Source organism: Convolutriloba macropyga, chromosome 5, assembly GCF_964194025.1.
Source record: "Convolutriloba macropyga chromosome 5, txConMacr16.3, whole genome shotgun sequence".
NCBI classification, from domain to species: Eukaryota; Metazoa; Xenacoelomorpha; order Acoela; family Convolutidae; genus Convolutriloba; species Convolutriloba macropyga.
The window spans coordinates 42436319-42449714 of NC_134472.1; the positions used below are offsets into that span (position 1 = coordinate 42436319).

At 33.9% G+C, this 13396-nt stretch overlaps 1 protein-coding gene across 1 annotated transcript in view; it reads right to left on the bottom strand.

The window, feature by feature from the left end:
• Window positions 1-3298: 3298 nt before the first annotated feature.
• LOC142339399 (uncharacterized) overlaps window positions 3299-13396 on the bottom strand; it is a 52910-nt gene continuing 42812 nt past the window's right edge. The window contains exons 8-9 of the mRNA XM_075389417.1: window positions 9263-9428; window positions 3299-3589 (exon numbers count right to left, since the gene is read on the bottom strand). Of these exons, the coding sequence (XP_075245532.1) occupies window positions 3404-3589; window positions 9263-9428 (352 nt within the window). The 3' untranslated portion in view covers window positions 3299-3403. The remainder of the gene's footprint in view (window positions 3590-9262; window positions 9429-13396) is intronic.

Consider the following 13396-nt stretch of genomic DNA (forward strand, 5'->3'; position numbering starts at 1 on the left):
CAAAAAAATGTTTTATACGAACAAAACTGTATTGACTTGCTTTCCTAAAACTTTGTAAAAACTGAGCCTCTATTAAAATTCTACTTAAGGCAGTAAAACAAAATAATAAGCGAAAAATGACTATAATCAGCAAATTCGCTGAAAATCCTCCAAATTAGCGCATTCATACTCATTAACAAAAACCGTCAAACTGCCATCAAAACAACTCCTAAGATTAATACAATAATATAACCAAACCTTACAACCAAGCCATTGGTAAAAAAACTTTAAAACCCGCACGTGAACAAAAAAAAATTTCTCGCTCATGGATTTTTCTTCACACCTGTTTCCCGATATCTCAAAAACAGCGCTGTTAGCAAAAAAAAAACAAACCAACAAATGTCAGAAGATTTGCTCTTGAACGACAGGCGAGGCAATTTAATTCATCGGGGGCTGTATCCTAGATCAATTTTTCTTTATGGGTGCGAAAAACTTGATTCGAACCAACGGGATTCGAACCACTGACCTCTCGATCCATGGCCACCCTCACTAACCACTGCGCTACGAGTCAGTTAATTTTCCTATGCTGCAGACCGATTTTATATTAGCAACTTCGGAGCACTAGAGATCACTCGAAAAAGATGAACAAAAGCGTAAAGAAGTCACTTGAGAAGTCAACGAATGTTCTAGAAGAAAAGCGCAAAATTGTCAAGCAAAAGATTTGCATTAAAAAAACATAGCTGGCAGATTGCCAGAAAATAGCCGCAATAGATTCGTAGATCGGCAGTCTAAAAAAAACAGGAAGACAGACCAAAAAAACTGTTATTGCTGCCTCTATTAGCTGGTCTCAAATAACCTTCACTTAGAGTGACACACACCATTTGACCTAAATCTCTTTGAATTAAAGTAAATAAAAGTCAATTTCAAAGTGAGGAAGTCATTTTTGAGAGTGAGGTAAGTCAAGTGTGACCAAAAATTTAATCACGCGAATGAACAAAAAACTCGCTCCACTAAGAACGAAAAATGACGACACGCATGCAATTCAGTTGAAATTGCATGAACGAATGAACAAAAATGGCTGTGACCTCATATGGTCGTAACAAAAATCATGAAATAAAAAAACATAGCCAGAAGAATTCCGGAAGCGATTCGACGCGTCAAAACTTCACTAACAAAACGTAATTGCAGCGGAGGCCACCTTTTGTATTAAACCAGTAACTCACTACCTCTCCAGGTCTGCTCTAAAAATTGGTGAAACTTAAACCACTGTCACCACGAGAAACAAATTGCAGCAAAATTTTATATTATTGAAAACGTTTGGTAACGTTAAAAAATCTAAAATAATTAAGGTGGTCAAAAACCTGATAGTCTGAAAAAGCTGACAAGGTTATCAATAGCCCTCAAATAATTCATGATTCTGATCTGAAAAAGATCGCGAAAGCAAACGGCAGATAATAATCTTGGAAACTATGTTAAATCTTTTCAAAAAAGAAAGCTCAAAATTAAGAATCAGAAAACACCTATAATTACACTTCTAATCACTGCGATTAAGACAAAAAACAAAACACACCTGTTCCTTCTGGTAAATCAGGTAGACATGATTTCATACTAAATCAAAAATAAAATTGATCATAGAAAAGACATAAGCAGCAGAATATTCAAAGGCAAAAAATCGTTTTAATTAATACCAAGGCCGTAAGTAGTAGTAAGCTGAAAGCTGTAGTAATTAGTCATAAGCGGAAATTTTGGAAAAAGCTTGCTATCACACTCTCAGTACTGCCTTATGTTGAATGAAATCAATTGCAAACCAAAGAAATGACGAAAATCTAAAAAAAAGCTGAACTCATTCATTTTTTACAACTGAAAAAATCAATATACCGAAAATAAATGGAGGTCCCAGGACAAAGCTAGAATGATACTAACTAGAGTGTAAATATAGGCACAATGTAAGGAACACCGTAACAAAAAGACATTCTTTTGAAAGTTGAAAATCAATTCAAAAAATTCAAGAAAAACGAATACATTTTATTGTTCAGCATTCAAGACATAGAAAAGATAACTAGTCATCCGATACAAAGATCTATCCTCCTGATGAGAACAAAAAATAGGAAAAAGCAGAATTCATAAATACGAAACATTGAAACATATTGCAAAAAAATGGTCAAAGAACTTTTAAGTTAAGACTGCATTTATGAAAAAGTTTTTTCAAAACTTAACGCCAAAAATGATAGAATTTTATTGAAACGAAATTAAAGTCCTTCATGTTGCACAAAAAACTATTTCTAGCAATTACAACCAAAATACAAACGAAAAACTGACAAAAATCTGGAAAAAACTTACAAAACCGGATTAGCATATATACAATTTTATGAAACAAAATTACATCGAGGAAGAAAGAGGCGTGGAGTATAGGAATTATCATAGAAAAGTTGCCATATTAACTAATTTCTGACAAAACGACGGTTAAAAGATCCAAAAATGAAGAAATTATTTAAAAAAAGCCAAAAATTAACTAAAAAATAAAGAATTATGTGCCAATTTTCATTTTGAAACGCATTTTCAGGCTCTGCAAAACACTGTGGTATCAGTTTCCGAAGTTGACATTTCAAAATAGTATCGAATAAAGTTTATTTCTATAAGAAACCAAAATAAAAGCAAAAAAATTGGGCCACTTAGACGAAAAAACGGCTAAAAACGGTTATCTATATGTGCAATTCAGTCAAAAACTACTTTTCAAAGTCAAAAAGTCATTCACTAAACGCAGCGCATGATCAAAAAACTTCTCTCGCTTAGCAAGACAGCTTTTCTCACTTTCGCTTTTAGGTCAAAATGCCGCGTGAACAAATCTACTCCCTGTAAAAAAAACCTTAAGAAAACCAATACTCCTCTTCGAGTCGTAAAAACCAAGAGAAGGCCAATAATAGCCTCAGCTATCGCTGTGCGGCTATTAAAAAGACACACACACGTTTACAATAATTGGTATGAGCTGCGTTCAAGAGCAATTAAACACTCTTTTCGCTCCACTCTTCGATTTTGCTCAGCACCCAAAGCACTTCCTTTCAAGCGTTTCATTTCCTGTTCCACATCATTTCCTGTTCCAAATTTCACACCAATAAAACTGATTCAAGATAAAAAAGACACTTCTCCAATACTCCTCTTCGAGTCGGAAAAAGGACAGCGCCCCAATACAATTCAAATTCTTTTAATTGTAAAAAAGACCCACAGAAAACCAATACGCCTCAAAAACATACTCACGTTTACAATAATTGCTTCAAACTTTGTTCGAGAGCAATTAATAATTTTTCCAACTGCTAGACTATTGAACTTTACGTGTTTATTGTAAAATTTTTGCAAACTGGTAAAAATGATATTGTTAGACTCCTTGTTTACAACAAGACAAGCACACTAGCCAGATAAAATTTGTCTAAATTATATCGACTCGTTTTCGCATCATTTCTGAATCCTTCTTCACGTGGAAAAACTCCAAGAAGTTATTCAATCTGCCTTTGTCAAAGTTGTTCATGAATCCCCCATTTGGTGCCTTCAGGTATCCATATCGCTTCCAGTTCATCCGTTCGTTTAACGTCAAATTCACAAATATACCATACCACTGAAATCCACAAATCAAGATCATTGCAAGCGATAAACATATTTTTAATACTAACGTATCATTTTTTTAATAAAAGAACGCTAAAGGAGCACACATTCAATTGTTTTGAGGAGGAGGGGACGGGTTGTAAAAGTGGACCTGGCACCCAAACCTCAGAAGTGCCTTTACACCGTAAATTTACACCTAAACCCAGGCTATTATAAACTTGTATTTTCCAAAATGTATTAAAATGTATTGTATTAAAAATTTTTTTTCCAGTTTGGAACACTATATATAGTGTCATCTGTGCTTCCTCGGAAATCAAAACGAGTGCATATACAGATCAACCGACACAAGACCGGTAATCTACGACCAATCAGTTCTAGCCATTACTTATAAAACGAAAAACTACTAATCCTGAGGCAATATGAGATATGAATAATTTAATAGTCAAAAACTCTGAAGGACAAACTTGAGCAGGAAAAGATGCGAAAAAGGAACATCAGACTGATGCTTAAATGTTTTAGATCTGACCTCCAAACTTTTACAAAAGAATTGATTTGAGACGTAAAAATGTTGCGAACTGCAATTTGAAAACAAGGTAATCACCCAAAATGTGAAGCGAAACTCGAAAATTTTTTGGGTCCAGACCTATTTAACTTTTTTTGGAACAAGTAAATAAGAATTATAACCAGGTGGTTAAATATACTTGAAACAAAAACAATATAATATTTCAAATCACTAAAGTAAAAATTTAAAAACATCAATGTTCTTTAAACATCACATTCATAAAACTCTTCAGATTGTTTTCTTCCTAAAAATAAAATAACAGTTAGGCTATGCTATCGAATTAGCCTAATTGTTGTGAAAACTTAATAAATAGCTTTTTGTTGGTGAAAGACAGTCGCTGTTTAATCAGTCAGCTTCAGGTTTGTATAGTGTGCGCGCCGGTGAAGATCAGACTTTTCAGAAAGTTCGGCACCAGTATGGGTCCAAAGAGTCGGAAACAATCAGTGACAGAAGAGGAGGAAGAAGGAACGAATCACATGATTGAAAGCACTGGCAAAGGTCTCAGAGGAAATGGATTCCAAAGAACTTCATGACGCGGAGATTCATATGTGGATTCTGTGCAGCTGCGGAAGTGGATGGAAATCCGATCGCAGACGATAAGGCATGTGGAGGAGATTCGTACTACAATGGCAAAAATGACAATCTAGTTATAGTGGATTAGCGAGTCTTTTCAACTCTGATGCTAATGTACGGCAGGCGAGACATGAGGATCTTTGGCGTCAAAGAGAACGCTAACGAAGATGTGTATCAAGAAGTGATCAATGTTGCGAGGGCTGCATAATTGACATAACATATTAGTATCTACCACCGTGTACCATCAAAATCCACAAAAGGTAATGGAAACCCAATTATCGTCAAATTCTTAGGACGGGAGACTGAGACAAAAGTCATGTCATCTAAAAAACGTCTGAAAGACCACCCGGTACCTGTCTACATCAACGAGGACGTAACTGCTTTACGTTCCCACCTGTCCCACGCTATCAGACGAAGGGAGGATATCTCAGGTGTTCATCTGGCAAACAAAAAATAATACTGTATGGAGTTGATAATCAGAAAACTGTCTTTGAAAATCTGTTCAATGGGATCCAAACTTTGTTCTGCCTCTCTGCAAAGATCGCCTGCATTTTCCCTAGTGGCCCCCCGGACTAACACACCCTTGAAAAATAGTCAATTGAAAATTTCTCGTAAGGAAGGCGAAGTCTGGTTTATGCATCTTAATATTCGCTCAATTCAAAAAACTGGATGAACTCTCTCTATACTTAAAGACCCTGGTAAATAAACCAGCGGTTATCTGTTTAACTGAAACTTAGGATCATGGCAACATGGATCCAAAGTTGTATGGAAGTCCTGAATACAATATACCAATTACGAACGAGGATTTCTACAGAAATGGCGGTGTGGCTGTGTATGTTGTATTACTCAATGTACAAATCCAAACGGAGAGAAAGATGAATTGTTTAACATTGAATTTAATAATGGGAAACACACGTTATGTATATACAATTAACCATCTGTTGAAAAGAAGAGATTTCTCTTTGAGTTGTCTCAGCTCCTACCCTCTTTTAGGACGGTCAATATTCCTATGTTTATTGTAGGAGATAAGAACATTGATCTCATGCTAGACAACAGTATAAAAATAGTGTTTAGAGCACATGAACCTGAATAGTTTCACTCCAGCATTGTTTGAACCCACGCGGATTCATGGAAATACTAAAACTCTTATAGAAGACGTTTTTTACAATAATTTAATCCAATCTCCAACAATCGATCTGAATGATCTATGCATCACGGATCATCTCGCAACGTTTATTGAATTGCCATTGGCGCTCAAAACCACACTAAATACAAAAACTATTTTCTTAATACCAAAAAGAAGCAAGCGTTCTTAGACGACCTGCAAACAAGACTTTCTGAAGCCTATTCCACGGAGAAGCTCTTGAACTCATGGGTACAACAACAGAATAAAAAACTTAGAACTTATTACAAAACTTATTACAAAGAAAACACCAACAGGGACACACAAGCGACGCTATACCACAGATCGTAACCAGGCGCGAAATATGAATGAGACTAGAAAAGCATATTACGATAACAAATTTTCGCTTGCTATGGATAGACCTCGTAAATTCTTCAGACTGTTGAACAACATCACCGGAAAATCTAAAATTAGTTCAGATTATCCAAATGAAAATGATAGGGGTGCACGGATAGCCGATCAAAAGCAAGCCGCGCAGCTGTTTAATAAGAAGTTTGTTTCTATTGAATTGATACCCTCAAGCAATGCCAATATGATGCCTTGGAATATTCCCTGAAATTGAATCAAGTATCAAAACAATGTTTCTTTACCCTGTATCTTGTCCTGAAATTGTCCTATTGATACATAAATTAGAAGGGAAAACTACTGGCTTGGGTGGAATCAGCTGCTGATTTGAAAGCTAGTCTAACCAGTATTGCTGATTTTCTTGTTGGGTATATAAACAAATCCTTTCTACAGGGAGTGTTCCCCGAATGTCAAAAGGTTGATAGAGTAGCACCGATTCACAAATCCGGAAACCGAGCAGTTCCTGATAACTATCGTTCTATATCGATACTCTGTTCTCAGTAAAATATTCGAACCTATTCATGTCAACAGACTATATGACTTCATCTAAAAATGTAATCTTGCAATCTCTTACATGATAAACAGTTCGGCTTCCGTCCTCGTTTAAGCATCACCGACGCAATTGCAGAAATCACTGAAATAGTACGCGGAGATGAAGATATGTGTTTTAGCTGCGTTCTGCCTGATTTTAAGACGGCATTCGATACCATAAACCAAGAGTTTCATTGTTTGTTTTGTGAATATCAATGAAACATTAAAAGATTAGGATAATATTAATCTATATATTCAATTGCTCCTCCAACACTTGTTTCAAGTTTAATCGATCCAAACAGTGCTAACATACCATAATTAACAGATCTAGATAAAATTAATTAGATTATCTGTTTATAATTCAGTGCTTAACATAACTGAGAAGAATAGTCAATTTATATATGTGGCATCTAGTGATAGTAACACTAGCTTTAACAAAAACAATAACCGTGATAAACATAGCCGGCAGATTGCCCGAAAATAGCCGCGATAGACGCTTGTGGCCTTCCATGAATTGAAACAACTAAAGAAATAAGATAGACTAGCAGTCCTTTAATAGACCACTAAACCTTTTAGGTTAGATTCGGACTGTCAATTTTATGACACATACGGTCTATAAGGAGAGCTTTTTCAAAATTGATATTCAAAATCAAAAACTCAAGACTAATAATCAAAAATTAGGGCATATAAATTTGCAACTACTTAGATGCACACTATTGATGTTTGACAAAAATGTTCATAAAATTTGAAGTTACATAAGTGAGTTCAGAAGTCATTTTTTTGAGTGAGGTAAGTCGTGCAATTGACCTAAAAGCAGAACTGACGTCAGGCACACAATTTTTAATTGCAAAGCAATAGAAGTCACTGAAGTCAATTCCAAGTAGTCAGGTCGTAAGAATCATCGATGGAGAGGACGAATTAAAAAAAAACCACGATGTCCCCAATAATAGCCGCTATCGCTTTGCGGCTATTAATAACAACAAAGAAGCGACAATTTTGTTACCACCAGCAATGATTAGTAATATAACACTTGCATGTTGCACTAGATAATAAAACAAGAAACATATGGTAATGTTTTAATAGAAGACGATAGGAATAGAATGAAATGTAAAATAAAAGTAATAAAATGAGTTCTTAGCTTTGATCTAGATAATTCAAAAGCATCATTATGAGGATTTAATAGACAAGTAAATAATTTTGGTAAATACACAGCAAATAAAAATTTTGATATAATGGGTTTTAATACAATTAATGTTCACTTTAAAATATATGGTATTAAACATAATGGTTATAACTCTGATATTATTTATACATTTAATCTAACTGAACCACCTGGTTATATGAAAGTTATTATTCCAACAAATGTTTTATACCGAAATGTTACAACAGATAGAATACAACACATTGAATTTAGTGCTAGAGATCAACATGGTAGACCAATTGATTTTATTGGAGATGTACTAAGTTTTACTTTACACGTAGTGTAATATTCATAACCATATTTGTTTTGTGATAAGTCTATATATATTAAAAAGTATGTTATTTGTTTAAAAATGTGATTAAATAAACGATATTTAATCATATTTTGAGAACATCAATTTATTAAAAGTAGAGAATTTACTGAACGCATAAGCCAATATACACATTACTGATAACTTTCAAGTCACGCCAATTATTGGTAATATTTTTCGAATACCAATGTAAATATCCATATAAGGAAATCAATTAGACGTTAAGAAATTGGCTGTTCTTCAGAAGTCTAGTTGCTTATTGTTTCTTTTTTGGGCATAGTTTGCAATAAGGTTTCTCAATACATTGATGACTCATCGGGAAACAAAAAATATACTTTTTTTCAACAGCTTCAATTTACATTTACCTAATTGCTTTGAAAAAAACTAAAAAGAAATTTTATACATGCTGATTCCCCACTAGATATACCAATTCATTATTGTGAGTATCGCTGAATCATTGAGAACCAGAGAATTGGTAGGCTGTAATCAATATTAATACATAAGACCTAGCTTTATACAGTGGTACCATAATTCAAATATTAATTACATGTGAGATTTATTAGCTATCTTTATACGTTGCTACCATAATTCAAATGTTAATACATGTAAGGTCTATTGCCTATCTTTATAAGTTGCTACATAATTCAAATCTTAATATATGTAATATCTATTACCTATTTTTATACGTTGCAGCTATAATTGAAAGGTGACCAAAATAAGTTTCAATCGTTATAGCGTATCTTAAAAATTTGGGTCACAACCTCCTCCCCCCCCCCATGAAAAATTTGAAGGCAAAACGCCTTCATGTCACCAATAAGTATAATTCGCTTCCTTCCGATTGGCTGCCATTAACAATGGAGCCTAAGAACTTTAAAACCATGTTTTCCCTGAGATCATATTTCGAGTGTGCATAAAATTAATTGAGTTGTCATTGAACAAAATCAGATGTTACTTATTCAAAGGAGAGAAATAAATACTGACCAATGCGGAGAATATGTACATGCCAATAAACCAGAATAGACCCATGTAAACAAATAGGAACTTGAGCCACCACACACTGTAAACGTTTCTAAGGTAGTAGAGGCAGAAATATAGGGCCAACATGCCAGACATTGAGAAGCCACCGACGAAGAAAGTAAATGTGTGCCTGAAATCATTGAAACACAATACATACATAATGCATGAAGGGTACCATTCTGCGGTTTCATTTTTGCTGATCAGATTTTTTTAAAGATTTAAAAATGACTATAATTATGCCTAGGTCACTTTAAAGGTCAAGTTTAAAGTCCAATAAATTAGGGTTAAGTCCCTATAAGTAGTAGTCTATATACGCACTGTGAAAGGGAGGTTATCATGCCATGGGGGTATTAATAGTATTCATAGTAGCAAGATTATTAGATTTATAATTTATTATCTTACTTTTGTGAATATCAATGTTATAGTTATAAGTTGTTTCTAATTTAATTAGATTATCTGTTCATAATTCAGTGTTTAACATAACTGAAAAGAATAACCAATTTATATATGTGGCATCTAGTGATAATAACACTAGCACTAACAAAAACAATAACAATGATAATAACAAGAAAGTTGCGACAACTTTGTTACCACCAGCAATGATTAGTAATATAACACTTGGATCTTATGCAGTATCTGAAATAGCAGAGATTTAAAAAAAACAAGAAACATAACCGACTAACGTCGGGCGAATTGCTCTCAAACGACCGGCGAGCGGTTGGCTTCGTCAGTAGCTAGCCACGGTTGAGGCTAGCTTTAGATTAATTGAAGGGGCGTAGGGTGAGAACAGCAGTGGTGAGAACAGCATCGGGGGTGCAAAAGTGGATTTGGGGGACTGATGTGGGGGCGGTGGGTGGGTGGGGGTGTGGGATCAATTTCTAAGAACCGCCCTTCACACCATAAGCATAAGTCTCCAAAACAGTTTCTGTTAATCACATACTTGAAGACTAGAAGGACTAGTGAGCTGAACGGCTCTGAGTAACTTTATGCAAACTGGGCGCTACCCCTTTATCTTCGCCTCGTTTCTGAAGACGAAAGTCAAATGGGTCGGACGAAAAATCGACCAAGCGAAAAATTGCATAAAAAAGACAAACAGGATTATTATATTTGCTACAAATTACTTTTGAGAGCAATTAACAATGATTTCCTAAAAAGTGCATGTTAAATCATTTATGATAAAAAAATATTGATACTATAACTCATTGTTAATGAGGATAAGAGATGATGACATTACGCCACATAACAGCAGCTAAAGTGCGGCATCAATAAATTGAGAGATAGAGAAAGATAAAACGTGAACGAGAAAAAGAAAAGAAACCCTAACCGACAGAGAAAACATAGATAGGAATTTTCATGATGGGACTCGACTCTGCAACTTCTAGTTTTCTAGCCGTATTAGTAAATAAAATCATATAGACAAACAGAAAAAGGCAAAACCAAAAAAAAAAAGTTTCAAAATTTCGCCGTAAAAAAGTTCAGAACCATTTTTTGTCTCGCGAGTTCTGTCAAGTAACCCATCTCCAATACTCAAAAAGTTTCGTTGGCCAGTAATGGCCGTTAAACTCAGAAAAGGACAAAAATTATTTTAAAATTTTTGAAACAATTGCAAAATTTAACAAAATATTGCTACAGTTTAAGAAATTAAAATCTTCAGAAACATTTCATTGTCTCAAGAGACTATCCAGTTTACGTGTTTCAAGCCTGAAATAGTTTCACTGGATCAATGATCTATACACTTGGAACATGACAAAATATTTCCGAAAATTTGAAAAAAAAATTAAAATTTATCCAAAAATTATTAAAACGGGAGTCAAAGAAATTGGTCACCACTACATTAACTCTAGAAACTATGCAACAGCTTATCATCAAACCTGAAAATTCGAAAACATGAAATTGCAAATATTTTTAAAAATTGCATAAATTCGTGATATTAAAATCTTGAAAAACATTCCACTAAATCAACAAACTATGCAGTAACGCATTATCAAACCCTAGAGGAAGTTCCGTGGCTCTTGAGGCCAGAAAAACCTAAAAAATGACAACAAATTTCAAAAACTTAACAAAACTGCAAATTTTATAAACAAAAGTTTTATGAAATTGCTAAAAACTGTGATATTAAAAAAATGAATTATTCCATGAAAAATTTTGCCAATAAAATTTTGTCAGTAACTTATTATCAAACTCTAGCGGAGGTTTTCTGACCCTTGAGGCTCAGAACCGAGGGGGGGGGGTAAAAGTGTGGTGGCGGGATAACAGCGGGGGGGGGCAATAGTGGGGTCTAAGAACTGCCCTTCACGCCATAAGTATAAGTCCCCAAAACAGTTTGAGGTGAAACTGAGCTGAAAGGCTCTAAGAGCACTTAATAACCACTGGGTGCTACCTGTTTATCTCGTTTTTAAGGATGAAAAGTCAAAAGCGTCAGACGAAAAACCAGTCAAGCGAAAAATCGCATAAAAAAGACCACAACAGGACTAATATAATTGCTACAAATTTCGTTTTAGAGCAATTAAACATATGGTATGTTATAATAGAAGCCGTTACGATTACAAGGAAACCTAGAATGCAATAATGAGTTCTTTTTTTTGATCCAAATAATTTACAAGCATCATCATTAGGATTTAATAACCAAGTATATCAGTTTGGTAAATATAAAGCAAGTAAAATTTTTGATATAATGGGTTTTAATACAATTAATGTTCACTTTAAAAAATATGGTATTAAAGATAATGGTTATAACTCTGATATAATTTATACATTCAATCTAACTGAACCACCTGGTTATATGAAAGTTATTACTCCAACAAAAGTTTTATACCGAAATGTTACAAAAGATGGAATAGAATATATTGAATTTAGTGCTAGAGATGAACACGGTAAACCAATTGATTTTAATGGAGATGTACTAAGTTTTACTTTACACATAGTGTAATATCTATAATACAATTTGTTTTGCTATAGGTCTCTATATACATTACAAAATATGGTATTCGCCTAAAAATGTGATTAAAATAACAATATTTCATATTTTGAGAAATTTATGAATTTATTAAGAGTGGAGAATTCACTAAAAAACGTATAGTTTTTAGTTAGTATATCTCCCTCCCCTGGCCCTGTAAGCCCATATACACATTACTGATAACGTTCAAGTCACGCCAATTATTGGTAATATAATTGGTAATATTTTTCGAATACCAATTTAAACATCCATATAAGGACACCAGTGAGACTTTAAGAATTTGGCTGTTCTTTTAAGAATTTGGCTGTTCTTCAGAACTCTAGTTGCTTACTTCTGATTGGATTACAGTTATGTGTATATGGGCGTACAGGGCCAGGAGGGGATAAATAAAAGCTGAAAAATATGTCTTTTCAGTAAATTCTCCACTTAATAAATTTATAAACATCTCAAAACAAAATAATTGAAAATATGCAAACAAAAACTTACCATGTTGGTGTGAGGTGCATAAAATTTCAATAATGTAAGATAACACACATAAAAATTTGTTAGACAAGAATTTGAACATCACAGCAGTTAAACTATTTTTCCCAAATGTCGTAAACCAGCAACAATTGAACATCACAAATGTTATATCTAACTCAACAAAGAAACTGAACAAAATCGATTTTTTTTTCAAAGCACTTGCTTCTAAAAATTGAAATTAAAGATACTTGAAAATTTCGAATATAAAATATTTTTAAAAATTAAACCTAGAATACTTGATACTCTTAAAACTTGACCTGTTTTTCGCAAATGTTACATTTATGTCAACAAGAAAAACTGAAAAAAAATCGATTATTTCAAGTCAAACCAACAAATTGAAACAAAATTGAAAATGAATGAATGAATTGCATCTAGTTTACACCAATTAAAACATAAACCGAAAAAGGTCGGAAGATTTGCTCTTGAACGACAGGCGAGGCAATTTAATTCGTGGTCTTTAGTCTAGATCAATTTTTCTTTATGGGTGGGTGCAAAAAAATTTGATCCCACCGGGATTCGAACCACTGACCTCTCAATCCAAGGTCACGCGCACTATCCCTTGCGCTTCGAGTCACTTAATTTTTGTTATGCTGCAACCGATTTTATATTAGCAAAAGCTT